Source organism: Malaclemys terrapin, chromosome 1 (genome assembly GCF_027887155.1).
Source record: "Malaclemys terrapin pileata isolate rMalTer1 chromosome 1, rMalTer1.hap1, whole genome shotgun sequence".
Lineage (NCBI taxonomy): Eukaryota > Metazoa > Chordata > Testudines > Emydidae > Malaclemys > Malaclemys terrapin.
In genome coordinates this window covers 313,682,039-313,696,820 of record NC_071505.1, presented here as the reverse complement: position 1 = coordinate 313,696,820, position 14,782 = coordinate 313,682,039, and the positions used below count along the sequence as shown (strand labels likewise).

The 14,782-nt window shown below is 48.0% G+C and overlaps 1 protein-coding gene across 2 annotated transcripts in view; it reads left to right on the top strand.

The window, feature by feature from the left end:
- Positions 1 to 7,695, top strand: part of MPHOSPH8 (M-phase phosphoprotein 8) — a 42,938-nt gene extending 35,243 nt beyond the window's left edge. For both annotated transcript variants that reach the window (XM_054015503.1, XM_054015502.1), the window contains 3 exons: positions 4,381 to 4,508; positions 5,237 to 5,320; positions 6,427 to 7,695. In XM_054015503.1, coding sequence (XP_053871478.1) covers positions 4,381 to 4,508; positions 5,237 to 5,320; positions 6,427 to 6,468 — 254 coding nt within the window. In that variant the 3' untranslated portion in view covers positions 6,469 to 7,695. The remainder of the gene's footprint in view (positions 1 to 4,380; positions 4,509 to 5,236; positions 5,321 to 6,426) is intronic.
- Positions 7,696 to 14,782: the final 7,087 nt, after the last annotated feature.

Genomic DNA, 14,782 nt, shown 5'->3' with positions numbered 1-14,782 from the left:
CCGTGCGGGAAGCTACGGTGTCCAGACCACCTGCACCGGCACAGAATCCGGTGCTGCCCCAAGGTCAGCTGTCCCGGCCCGAGCTGGAAGCCCCTCCCGCAGGGAAAGGGGACCAGCAGGAGGAAGCTGAGCATCTGCTGACCTCCTTGTCATCCCCGGATGAAGCAGTAGCAGGCACAGCAGTATTAGGGCCTCCGCCAATAGACCACAGAGCCCATCAAGAGCTACTGCGTAAGGTTGCTCATAACTTGGGGTTGCAGGTCAAGGCAACGGTTGAGCAGGGGGATCCCAAGCGAAGCTCCTGGACCTGTTTGGCAGGAAGGTCTGCCCCCTGAGGTCCAAAACTCGCTCCAGGACCTCCCCTTCGAAGGGTCCGGGCTCTTTTTGGACCGGACAGACGCAAAGCTACGTGGCCTCAAGGACTCGAGGGCTACACTCAAATCGCTGGGTATGCACACCCCAGCGACTCAAAGGAAGCCCTTCAAGCCACAGCCGCCTCCTCAGCGTCACTACCAGCCTCATCCTAGGCACAAACCCTACTGCAGGCGAAGCAGGGATAACAGGAGGCGATGTAATAATAATAATAGCTCCAATAGGCCGGGCTAAAGCCAAGGCAAACATAAGTCCCAGCTGGGCCCTAAACCAGGCTTTTGAAGGTGCGCTCAAGGACAGCGTACCAGACCAACCACCAGATCCGTCCCCTTGTTTCCTGAACCGCCTGTCCCGTTTCTCCCGTGCATGGTCCAGCATTACGTCGGACTGTTGGGTGTTATGCACGGTGCGAAACGGATACATGCTGCAGTTCTTCTCCCTGCCTACTCCCCACCTCCCTTCCCTGTCCCTCTTTAGGGACCCCTCTCACGAGCACCTCCTGGAAAAGGATGTTCGCACGTTCCTAGACGCGGGGGCGGTAGAAATGGTACCGAAAGACCTAAAGGGGAAAGGGTTCTACTCCCGATACTTCCTCATTCCCAAGTCCAAAGGAGGCCTTCGACCCATTCTAGACCTATGCGGGCTCAACAAGTTCCTGGTCAAGGCCCGGTTCCGCATGGTCTCTTTGGGCACCATCATCCCTTCCCTGGATCCGGAGGACTAGTACGCTGCCCTCGACATGAAGGACGCGTACTTTCATATCGCCTCCCACCCAGGGCATCACCAATTCCTGCATTTCACCATGAACCAAGAACATTACCAGTTCACGGTTCTCCCATTTGGCCTAGCTGCAGCCCCACAGGTGTTCACAAAATGCATGGCGGTAGTGGTGGCCTTCTTACGGAGGCAGAGGATTCAAGTTTACCGTACCTCGACGACTGGCTCCTGGTGGGCCGGTCCAAAGAGGAGGTTCGGTCCCACGTGCAGGTGGCCCTGAGACTATTCCGCACTCTGGGGCTCCTGGTCAGTGTCCCCAAATCCACCCTCATTCCAATGCAGAAGGTGGAATTCATAGGGGCAGTCCTAGATGCGGTACAGGCAAAGGCGAGCCTTTCAGTATCACGATTCCTGGCCATCCAGCAGGCAGTGACCTCCCTGTGCCAGTTGCCCACTACGACGGCCAAACGCTGCCTGAGGCTGCTGGGCCACATGGCAGCATGCATGCATGTGGTCAAGCATGCCAGACTGAAACTGAGGACGCTGCGGGCTTGGCTTGCCCGTGCATACTGCCCAGGCAGGGACCCCCTGGACTTGGTAGTGACAGCCCTGGGGGACGTGCTAGATTCCTTGCGGTGGTGGCAGTACCAGACAGTGGTTTGCGAAGGCATCCCCTTTGCCGCACAACAGCCGGACCTGACGCTTGTGACGGACGCATCAGACCTCGGATGGGGTGCTCAGCTAGGGGACCTCAGGACTCAGGGTTTCTGGTAGGGAGCAGAGCGGTTGCTCCATATCAACGTGAAGGAGCTCAGGGCGGTTCGTTTAGCCTGCCAGACCTTTCACACCACTTTGAGTGGTCACAGCGTGACAGTTCTGACGGACAACACGACCGCCATGTTTTATGTAAACAAGCATGGCGGAGCCCGTTCCTCACCATTCTGCCACGAGGCTCTCCTCCTCTGGAACTTTTGCATAGCCCACACCATCCACCTCGAGGCGTCAGACCTCCCGGGGGTACGGAACAAACTGGTGGACCACTTTAGCAGGTCGTACCGCATGCACGAGTGGACGCTCAGAGCGGACGTCGTGTTTTCGCTCTTTTGCAAGTTTCCCCAGGTAGACCTGTTTGCCACCAAGAACAATGCCTGCAGTTCTGCTCGTTCCAGGGCTGCAGCCTGGGCTCAATAGCAGACGCTTTCGCGATCCCTTGGGGAGGGGAATTGAAATATGCCCTTTCCCCGCTTCCTCTGGTGCACAAAGTCCTGCTCAAGGTGCGCAGGGACAGGGCAGCGGTCATCCTCGTCGTCCCGGCCTGGCCCCGCCAGCACTGGTTCACTACGGTCCTGGAGCTGTCGGCAGAAGCCCCGGTAACCCTGCTCTGCACCGGGACCTCATCACGCAGGACGGAGGGCAGCTCCTCCACCCCGACCTGCAGTCACTGCATCTGACTGCACGGAAGCTCTATGGCTGAACGCTTTGGAGAGCCAGTGCTCCCTTCCTGTGCAGCAGGTTCTACTTGGTAGTAAGAAGCCCTCTACCAGGGCGACTTACCTGGCCAAGTGGAAGAAGTTCTCGTGCTGCGGTGGGCCCCAACAGGTTCAGCTACACCAGGCTCCAGTGCTGATCATTCTAGAGTATCTACTGTCCTCAATCAGGGTGCATCTGCTGGCCATTTCCGCCTTCCACCCGGGGTTTTCAGAGGCTTTAGTGTTCTCCCACCCAATGGTGGGGACGTTCCTTAAAGGACTGGAGTGGGTGTTCCCTTACTCAAGCCCCCCGTTCCTCCATGGAATCTCAACATAGTCCTTTCTAAGCTCATTGGGCCCCTGTTCGAGCCCCTCACTACCTGCTCCCTCCTCCACCTTTCCTGGAGGCCATCACTGCGGCCAGAAGGGTATCTGAGCTGAGGGCACTCACCTCGGAGCCACCATATACAGTGTTCCATAAAGACAAGGTGCAGCTCCGTCTGCACCCAAGTTCCTCCCAAAGGTGGTCTCACAATTCCATCTAGGCCAGGACATTTGTCTGCTGGTGTTTTTTTTCCCAAACCACATGCGGACCCGAGTCGCTGCAGCCTGCACACCCTGGATGTCCGTCGAGCGTTGGCGTTCTACTTGAAATGCACAAAGCCCATTCGTAAATCCACGCAGCTGTTAGTGGTTGAGAGGATGAGAGGCCTCCCAGTGTCGGTGCAGCAAATCTCCTCCTGGATTACAGACTGCATTCGCGTGTGTTATGCCTCCCAGGTGTTCCGGCCCCAGCGGTCACAGCCCACTCGACCAGGGCGCAAGCAGTTTCAGCGGCCTTCCTGGCACAAGTCCCGATCCAGGAGATCTGCAGAGCAGCCACCTGGTCGTCGGTGCATACCTTCATGACCCACTATACGGTCAACCAGCAGGCCCGAGAGGACGCGGCGGTTGGCGGGGTGCTCCTCCGATCAGTTGTTCCGTGACTCCTGCCCTCCTCCAAAGGTAAGCTTGTAATTCATCTAATGTGGAATGGACGTGAACAAGCACTCGAAGAAGAAAAAACGGTTACCTACCTTTTCATAACTGTGGTTCTTCGAGATGTGGTGTTCACGTCCATTCCACCACCACCCGCCCTCCTATCCCTCTGTCGGAGTTGCCAGCAAGAAGGAACTGGAGGGGGTCTGGCCAGCAGGGATATATATGCACGGGCAGTGGCGTCACTCAGGTGGGGACTCCACCAGCCCAACGGATACTGCGAAGGGAAAAGTTTCCAACGTTCGTGCATGCAGCACACACACACCTAATGTGGAATGGACGTGAACAACACATCTAGAACAACAGTTACGAGAAGGTAGGTAACCGTTTTTTCCCATTACCAAACTTAAGCTAACTTTAATTCTTTAATTTCATTTTTATCCTACACCTTGCCCCAATGATGAAGGCAGTCGTCCTTTAATGAGCTTGCTTTCCATTGGCTTGGGAGTCTGGAATCTTGGTGGTTCTGAACAGCAACACTATGGACTGGTTATGCATCACCAAAGCAGTAAAGTTTAGTATTTGTCAATATTTGCCAACATCAAAAACCAAAATGGCGATCTTATAATAATGTACAGTGTAGTAGTGTGAAGTTTTATTTAAAAACAAAAACCACAATACCCTCCATCTAAATGAGGATTTATTCAAGGGTACAGTGGACCTAGTTTTAGGTCTCCTTTACCAGTTTGGGTAAGGGGGGTGTAACTTTTTAAAATCATAAACCTTCTAATTTCAGATGGATCACATTTTCTTTATGAAATTGATCAAATTGTCTTCTCTTTAGGATCTGGAATTCTTCTATTTGTTTTCCATTCAAACTTCTTTGGTAAAGAAGTTATTGCTCGGCTCTGTGGACCATGTAGTGTGCAAGCAGTGGTTTTAAATGATAAATTCCAGCTTCCTGTATTTTTGGTAAGTATTGTCCATTTAACTAGTTAATCTGCTTTTATAGCACCTCTACAAAAAACAAACTTGTAATCTGTGTAATTTCAAGGGATTTGAATTGTACTTCAGTCCCAGCATGTTTCTTGTGACAGGCCTTTTAATATAGTAAATTGCAATTTCTTTGTTTAAAAAAATATATATATCTGTTGAAAGATCTATAGAGAAACTACAGAGGAAATGGGAATATTTAGTAGCCATTTCTAGTCTTCAAGGCTAGTGAAGATCAGGGTATCAGAGGTGAAACACTGTCAGTAGGGAGTTGAGCAGGAAGTGGGCAAATTGTCAATCTTAGTGCCTTTTCTGGTCAGCCTCAATCAGTGACATGAGAATTTCAAAAGCTCAAGAATCCCAGTCTCTTAGCCATGAAAGAACTAAGTTTGAGTTAAACTGCTTTGCATTAAGTATACTATGCTGAAATTTGTAGTAATTAAACTTGTATCCCTTAGTTTACCTTTCATTAGTGCTTCAATATAATCACATTCCCTAGTTCTGTTTCTTCAGAGAATGATGTATTTACACCAAAGGGCTTAATTAATGTCGTCTCAGAACTATCTTTCCAAAAAATACACTTGTAGCTATGGATGAGATGTTCTTAACTCCAATCTCTCAGTGCTTCTGCATTTCACCTCAAAGTGCCCAGAGAAGTGTTTGCCACACACCAGCACTAACTAACTTATTGTAATTTTTTCTTTTAGGATAGTCACTTTATTTATTCCTTCAGTCCTGTTACAGGCCTTAACAAGCTTTTTATACGGTTGACAGAAGCGCCTACTGCCAAGGTGAGATATGCTTACCTGTACAAAATGTTTGTAATGAGGTGGTGGGAGAGTGATTTTATTTTGACAGAAGTTTCAATGTCTTTCTCTTCCAGGAGTCTCAGTACTCCAAATTATAGGCCTGGCCTATAAATGTAAAATTCTTTAAAGTGTTCTTCATTTCCTTCCCTTCAGTTCAGTTGACAATCTTTTTCAGCCCCTGTCCCAGTCTATCTGTGACGTTGCCAAAAGTCACTTAGGGTCACCGCTGATGAGATTCACTTTGAAGATGGAAATATTTCCGTCATGAATAAACAATAGCCCGAATAATTCATACCCCAGAATGAAGTGCTTAAATTGCAGTTGGACTAAGTATTGCAAATGGTGTTTACTAGGTCGGTAATAGGGAGCAAGTAAAGGTAGCAGCTACTGGATGTGCACTGAATGACATTGTGGGCACAGAGCAACTACCAGCCATCTTTTGTTAAACCCGTGTAACTGGTGTCAGTGCCATGGAAAGTTCAGAAGCAGTTCCCGAGAGCCTGCATTGAAATCAGGGTGTGCAATTTCCTTTTTAGAAGTGTAGAAAGTCTGCTAGATGCTGCCAGATGGTTCCTGCAGTGATCACAACAGTCACAAGAGTAATGATAGGTTGATCCTGTCCTAATAACGCTTCTGGGAGGAGTTGTGGTTCTTATTCACTCTAGCACTACAGAGTAATGAGGTTCTCCTGTATTTAATTATGCTGCTTATCAAATACATCAGCATTTCATCCAAAAAGCTTTTCTAAAAACTTGATTGCTGCCTAACATGATAAAGGGAGGTAATTCTATTGAAGCTTCTCTTCAAGGTTTGGAGTACGTTAATTTACGAATTTGTTTGCTGTATGAACAGAGGATGCTTAAGGCACTTCAGAATATTGTTAAGTACTTTCCTTTGAATTTTGATTTTTCAAACTGTTCACTTTAGAATATGGGTCCAAAAAATTCTGATCCACCAAGTACAGATTATATATACTGCATTTTCTTCAGTTACTAGCAAGTTTCCTCCACCTCCCCTTTCACTCAGTACTTTTACCTTTGTGCAAGATATATGGATGGTCATTTGAAGCATTTTTTTCCTTCTTGCAGGTAAAGTTGCTAATAGGGGCATACAGAGTGCAGTTGCAGTGACCTCATGAAGTTGCAAGAATAATTATTTCACTGAGCTCTTTGGACATACTTCTGGTTCCTCCCTCCATTTAAAGACTGATGAAGCAGTTTGGAACTTTTGGCACATCCACTATTCTCAGATTGTGTTCCCATCTTAACACATTTAATCAGGCAATCTATATTTGAAAGTACCTGTTGGATAGCAGATGAATGTTCTACTCTAACTGGTGGGAAAGGATTGTCAATTTTATTTTGTACAGGTGTAAATGTAAGTATTTGTGCCAATACCTGTAATTCCATTTTTTTCTTTAATTTGTAGAGTGAGTCCAGACTGCATATTTCAGCTTTTCCACAATGTGGAATGGTGCATATAAGAGCTAGTTAAGAAAATTAGAAGAAACGTGTCTTTTTTAGTAATTATGAAGATCTTCATTTGTAAACACAAATTTTCTACTTGTCTTAATGGTAATGTTTCTATGTAAAATGCAGAACTGTCATATTCCTGGAGCCGTGGGCAGAATTAACTTCAAAGTTGCTGCATTACAGACTTTACCTTGAGTTGCTAAGGGCTGCATTCTTAATGGTGGATAAAGGAGATCTGTCATCAGTGGGACTTCATGACAAAAATAAGCTAGCAGTTACATTTAAACAATGGTTACTTCAAGTAATGCCTAAGTTTGTTTTGAAAGTATAGTTTATATTAAAGTTTAAAATCTACTTTTATATTGGAGAAACAATTGATAGTTTTACAGATAATCTTAATCCTTCAGGTCTTCTTGTGTAGACATAGAGGAAAATAAATACATACCTACAATAAACTAGAAAACTTGTAATTACTTTCAGTTGCCAGACAATACTTTTGTAGACAAAAGGATGCTCACAGGGTTCAGACTGTCTAAACCCTTTGAAATGGAATTTCATATGTTGCCCTCTAATCCAAACATTAGTTCCTCGAGGCAAAGAGCTGCTATCTTTTATTTAAATGACCTGTTTTATTAGACGACCGCATTTCTGTAATGGTTTTGTGCTGTTAAATACAAATGTAAAACTTCTGCATGAAGTATAGAACAATATTTTTGTTGGTAAATTAAACGTCACTTTGAAAGGTAAAAATCCAGATTGTGCCTTTGCTGTTCTGGTTGCTATGTGTAATTTACATGCCGCTATGTGCCTATATTGTTACCAGTACTATTGTGGAAGAAATGCTTATTGTATTGGAGTGCTCACCATTAAAATGGTGCAACTGTATTATGTATCCTTTTTAAGAACTATGATTTTATGTAACTTCAAACAGATTAACTTCTGGTTCTGAAAGAAAAGCTAAAGGGTTTAACTTTTTAGATACCAAATTACAATAGTTTTAATTAACTCACATGATTTCAATCTTGTGGAATGTCACATTAAACTAAATAAAACTAGAGTAGTGACACATGCCCTTTGCAAATATACATTCTAATTTGTATCAAAATAGCTGTTTATCCTTTTTATTTAAGCACTGTGTATGGAAATTAACAAATCTGTTCTAGGGGAGATGTAGCTACTCTGCACAAATTTTGTAATGTTAAGTATCTCCTTTATTACTTCAACATCATAGATGTGTGAAAGTGAACACCAGTTCAGGATCAAGTACAATCAACCCCATGCATCTGGGAATCTTGTATAAGTGCACTTTTCACATTATGTGAGTTGCCTTGTTAGCAGTTGACTCATCTTAAACTCTGCTGTTGTGAAATAACCCTGAGAGAGGGCTTGCTTCAATGGAAGTCAGAAGCAAAACTTGCATTGATTTCAATAGGAACAGGATCTGTTCCTGAATCTCTGTTTTCTTATTTCCGAGGGCTTTTTGATAAGTGTAGTTGACTAGGGTAGTCATTTTTCAGTTAGTTTTACAATTCCATATGTATGCATGGTACTTTCAACAAAATGTGATTGATGTGCCAGAGTGCATTACACAGTGACATCGCTTTTGTACTGAAACCTTCAGTGATGGAGGTTGGAGAAATTCAAGAGCTGTGTGAGGACTGGGACAAAAGATCTTTGAACCGATTACCTTAAGCAGTCTTACTTTATAAACATAGCCACCATTTAGAAATTACTCTCTCCAGTGCAAGGTACATAAAACTAACCTAAAACATTTCCAGGAACATCTGTTGCTGCTCTCCAAGTTACCATAGTCACTGGTTTTGTCAGGGTTTTTTTTTTGGGGGGGGGGGGGGGGAATGGGGGGGCAGAAATAGTGCATGGATGCTTCTTCGAGTGCTGTCCTTGTGGGTGCTCCACTTTAGGTGTTTGTGCTTGTAGTAGGAGACTTTTAGTAGCAGTGCTGGTTGGGTTGCACATGCGTGGTCCCTGCCTCGCGCTGCTGCAGGCAGTGTTGCATTGCCTCAGGCTCACAGACAGGGAATGGAGAGGTCTCTTGGACCTGTCTCGGGGCATTAGGCTTGGGACCCCTCTCTTCTCTCCCCCCTCCCCCTTCACCAGCCACAGCTTCGGACAGAAGTGCTTTCTCCAACCCCACATTGGAGTGCCCTGCTGGGTGTCACTCGAGGAAGCACCTGGGTCCCCACCACAGAAATAAAAAATAAAAACCCACAGCTGTCCTGCAGATAATAGCAGCACTGGCTGTGCTGTCAGCGCCGGGAGCTGCGGCATCGCTGCAGACAGACTTCGGAGCCCTGTGCCTCCATGCCACAATCCACAGCTGCTCCGTGGGCAGGTATCTGGTGCTGGCACCAGCTGTGCTGGCAGCATCGGGAGCCAAGGTGGTGGAAAACCCCGGCACCCCTAGAGCCAGAGACTCTACAAGAGCCGGCTCCGACACAGGCACTAAGGGGTAACCAAAACCCTGTGCCTCCGCACTGCAATCTACAAATGGCGGCATGGCACCTCTATAAAAGGCGGCTTCTTCAAAGGCACGTCCAACACACACAGAGGTGCAGCCAGCAGTGCCGCCTTCCCCTCTGCAGCCCTGGCACTGACAAGGAGGCAGCCCCAGGGGCCAATTAAACCAGCACAGCGGCAGTTCCTCAGACAGAGGCTTCTGGTATTTATTTGGCTCTGCCCCTGATCCCCCTATTTGCGGTACCGATATGAGAATGATACCCTCGGCACCAAGTCTCCCTGTGTCCCCAACATCACTCACTGACTCGCTCCTTATTTGAAGGAGGAAGATGAGGAAGAACAGGGAGCTATTCCCCCATCGGCTCCTATCCATCAGGAGTCAGTCAACCCAGGAGTCTGTCCTGGGGCATATTATGCTGTCCCCAGATACTTACAGTGGTATGGGGACCCCCTATGCCGCTCCCATCCCAATGGGCATACTGGACTTCCTGGGTCGTATGCCCACACAAGGGGGGATTGCCTGTCACAGCCAGACCCAGCACACGCTAATTCCCCACAGCTTCTGTACCAGCAACCTCGGTGGAAGAAGAACCTCCGCCCCTGCAGGGGAGATCACCTACCCACTTGCCATCATTGTCCACAGCGGACACCTTTATGCCTCCTTCCCCTAATACAGGGGATGATTTCAAACTGTTCCATAGCTTATTTGAGAGGGTGGCCCTCTCTGGACATCTCCCTTGAGGAAGTCCCAGTGATACAGCATGAGCTAGTGGATTTTTTTGCATACATCTGCTTTGTTTAAAAAAAAAAAAATTGCCCTTCACATAAATGAGGCACTGATGGACCCTGTAAGGGTCATTCTGTGGACCCCTGCAGCTTCCCCTCCAGCCGGCGGAAGGTCTGTGTATCAACAAAGGGCGTCGACTTCGTATCCAGCACCTAATTTCTTAGTGGTAGACGCAGTCCAGCAATATGGCATGCAACAACAGCCCTGAAACACAACTCATGGTAAGAACTGGAAAAGACTTGATCAATTTTGGCAATAAATCTTATTCCTTGGCTACCCCTCATCTCTGCATAGCCAACTATGCAACATTACTAACAAAATACAACTATACAAACTACACAAAAATGTCTGAATTGATTGATTTTTATTGCCAAGACAAGGGAGAACAATTCGCAGCACTTGATTCTGAGGCAGGGCTGCAACATTTGCGTTGACAGTGGTTGTAAGGAGAAGTTCATGGCTCTATCTTTCTCGCTTACCCGAAGAGGTGCAATTCATGGTGGAAGACTTGCCAGCCCAAAGTATTCACCAAAAAGACAGACGACTCATTCCACTCACTCACAAGCAACTCTCCGATCCTTGGGAACCTATAACCCCAAACCTAAGAGAAAACAGAGGAATTACTTTACATCCCAATGATACCACCGGCTAATGTATTCACAACAACAGCGGTGATTTGCCTCACAGGGTCGCAGACGCTGGCCTTGAGGGGACAACAATATTTCTCAAGTTGCTGCATCCCAACCATCAATTTCCCCTAACAAGAACTCTGGTGGATGGAGACCAATGCTCGACCTCCGGTAATTCAACAAGTTCATCAGAAACACGATTCAAGTATCAGAGGGGTAATCACTGCTACACCATTCTATGAAAGTAGCATTTCTTGGGGCAGTGACATTTTTCAGACGTGTGGGAGCACTGTGGGCTTTCATGGTGGAACCCCCATACATGGTCGTCTTTGAGGATAAAGCCTCCCTCTGACCACACCCCTAAACCCCACACAGATAGAACACATTACACACTCCATAATTTTTATGTTTGGAGGGCATTGGCTTCTTACATAGACAGGACTAAACTATCCCATAAATCACCCAGACTTTCTATCTCTCACTGAATGCTCCAAAAGGGACTTTTCCTGTGTACCTGGCTAGTGCATCGGAGTTGAACGCGCTGTCCAGAGCGGTCACATTGGAGCACTCTGGGATAGCTCCCAGAGGCCAATACTGTCAAATTGCATCTGCACTACCCCAAATTCGACCCAGCAAGGTCGATTTCAGTGCTACTCCCCTTGCTGGGGCGGAGTACAGAAGTCAATTTTAAGAGCCCTTTAGGTCGATGGAACGGGGTTGGTTGTGTAGATGCATTGCTTATAAAATCGACCTAACGCGGCTAAATTCAACCTAACCTCGTAGTGTAGACTAGAGATTAGCATTGCTCTGCCTCAGCTCTTTACAAAGCCTACATAAACATATGCTACTTCCTCCTGCACATTTCAGCTTCTCTCAGCAAAATGTGAGCACTCTGGCATTTGAGGTCCCCCTACACCCCACGGCAGCCAGTTTAACTTGGTCGAGTTCCTCTTTGCTGTCCATGGTATACTCCTGTTTCCCATATTTTGTGCTTCCTGTTGTTGGAAAAGCACTAGTTTAGGGTTACCATTCGTCCGGATTTACCCGGACATGTCCTCCTTTTTGTGTTAAAAATAGCGTCCGGGGGGAATTTGTAAATCACTCAAAATGTCCGGGATTCCCCCCCAGGCAGAGCGAGGTGCGGCTGGGAGGGCTGCAGGAAAGTCAGCCTCTCGCCTGGGGCTCTGGCAGCCAGAGCCCTTCCCCCTGTAGCTTGCCGGGCTAGATTCCGGAGCAGCTGTAGAGCTCCTCCTCCCTTCCCCCCCCCCCCCCGCATTCTGAGCCGGCCGGGCCGTTTGCATCGGCCTCGTCAGCTCCTCCCCTGCAGCCCCGCGCCCCGCTCTGGCAGTACTGTGCAGGGCCAGGGACCGGGTTGTGTGTTGCGCTGGGGAGCGCAGCCACGTGTCCGGCTCCGCACAGAGCCCAACACCATGTTCTGAGCGGCGGGGTAAGGGGGCCAGGGGGCAGGAAAAGGGGCAGGGAGGTTCTGGAGGGGGCAGTCAAGGGGGGGGTCGGGAGTTCGGGGGGGGCTTTTTGGGGGAGGTGGAGAAGATTTTGGGCAGTCAGGGTACAGGTAGGGGGTAGGGTCCTGGGGGGCAGTTGGGGGGGGTCTTAGGAGGGGGCAGCTAGGGGACAAGGAACAGGGAGTCTTAGGTAGGGGGTGGGGTTCTGGAGGGCAGTTAGGAGCAGGGGTCCCAGGAGGGGACAGTCAGGGGACAAGGAGTGAGGGGGTGGGGGGTTGGGAGTTCTGGGGGGGCTGTCAGGGGGCAGGAGTGGGGAGAGGGATCGGAGCAGTCAGGGGACAGGGAGCAGAGGGGTTTAGATGGGTTGGGAGTTCTGGGGGGGCTGTCAGGGGGTGGAGAGTGGTTGGATGGGGCGTGGGAGTCCCAGGGGTCTGTGTGGGGGTGGGGGTGTGGATAAGGGTTGGGGCAGTCAGGGGACAAGAGGCAGGGAGACTTAAGTAGGGGGAGGAGTCCTGGGGGGCAGTTAGGGGCAGGGGTCCCAGGAGGGGGCAGTCAGGGGACAAGGAACGGGGGGAGGGTTGAGGGTTCTGAGGGGGGCGGGAAGTGGGAGGGGTAGGGGCGGGGCTAGGGTGGGGCTCCTCCTGTCCTCTTTTTTGCTTGCTGAAATATGGTAACCCTACACTAGTTACACCTCCTTGCTTCCTACATGGGGCAGGGAGGCAATTTTCCATTGGTGCAACCTTTCTGTTAATTGGCTCAGAAAGTGGAAACAGAATCTGTGCATTCAGTTCTTTTTTCCTCACAGATAATACTGCTGTGGTGGTTTTGCTGGAGTCCTCGCAATGGGTTTTTGGACTTGTATTTGAGTGAGGAACTCAATTGTGCTTTAAGGGGGTTATTTGAGAGGGAGGGAGCCTGCCTTCATCTACCTTATCTTATTTTTCAAGCAGTAGTTTCCAGAGGCCTCAGCATGTTTAATACTGTTAAAAGTACATAACCCCCAGGAACTTAGTTTAATTATTCACTCTTTCTGTACCTGCTTGCTACATGATAGTTGTTGCTTTAGCACTAGCTTATATTGCATTGTCTCAGGACAGGAGAGAAGGGGCTCTCCAAAAGGGAAGTTACTTACCTTTTTTGTCACTGGAGTTTTTTGACATGTGTGGTCCCTATCTGTCTTCCACTGTAGGTATGCATGTGCCTGGAGCCTGCAAACTTTTGCAAGCTGTATCTGTTGGTTTGTACCTGTGCCCTAGATCTCCTTGTGTTTCAAAACAAGTGTATAAGGGGCAGGATGGACCAACTGCCTCTCCAGTTCCTTCGCTACCACAAATCAGATTATCCGAAGCAGTGGAAGGAGGGTCAGGTAATGGAATAAAAATAGGGACCACACATCTTTAAGTACACCTATTAAAATAAGTAATTTCCCATTGTTTGAGTGCTGGTCCTTATGTGTCCTCCTCTGTGGGTGGCTGATGAGCAGTACTCAGAGAGGAGTCAGTTGCAAGGATGCAGGTGGTACATTCTTTTGGGACAGAATTTCTATCAGCAAAGGAGTATTGGACAAGGGACAGGACCAGTGAATGTGTGAATAGAATGCTACATAACTACTCTGCAAATGTCAAGCAGGGGTACCACTTGGAACGATTCCACTGAAGTCGCCTGTACCCTGCTAGACTGAGCCCTTACCTATGTGGAGGAAGAAACTGTGCCAACTAAAGTAGCATACAACCAGAGATCCACTTTGATTCTCTGAGCATAGTTTGGCCCCAGATTCATTCTGCTGTAGCAGCAAATAGTCTAGGTGATTTTTTGATGGGTTTTGTCCTTTGCAGGTAAAACACCAGTGCTTGTCACATGTTGAGGAAATAATGTCCCCTTTCCTCACGACACATGGGGCTTCAGAAAAAAACACAGGTAAATGAATTTGACTGGCTTACGTGAAAATCTGAAGCTATCTTAAAGAGAGAATTTTGGGTGTAGTCATAGCAAGACTGTTTTTATGGAATAGTGTGTATGGAGGACCAGCTGATAGGGTCCTGAGTTTGCCTACCCTTCTGGCCAATGTGATGGCAATGAAGAAGGCAATCCTTCTTGACAGGAGGGACGGGGAACATGTAGCTAGTGGTTCAAAGGGTTGACTTAGTGAGAGCTGAAAGTACTAGGGTAAGGTCCCAGTGAGGAGTTGGTTTCTTCACTGGAGGGAAGGTTCTAATGAGATCCTTCAAGAATCTGTTACTGGGTGAATAAAAATTGAGTACCCATCCACTGATGGATGACAGGTGGACCTGCAGGGAGTTTAGGGAAAATTGTTGTTTTGAGCAAAAGAAGATAGTGTAGAATAACATGAATAGCCACTGCTGCTGGAGTTGTATGCTTTTGCTGGGCCCAGATACCAGAAACATTTCACTTGACTAAGTTGCATTTGCTGATGGGGTCCTTTCTGCTCTTAAGGACAATGTACATGGCTTCGGAGCAGGGACATTCTGGGCTTGATGCCCAGCCAAATACCAAGCAAGGACATGAAATGTTGCGGTGTTGGGATGCTGGACCCTGTCACTCTCCTGGGTCAAGAAATACATGAAGGACTGAGCATTGATCAGCAGGCAGGATGA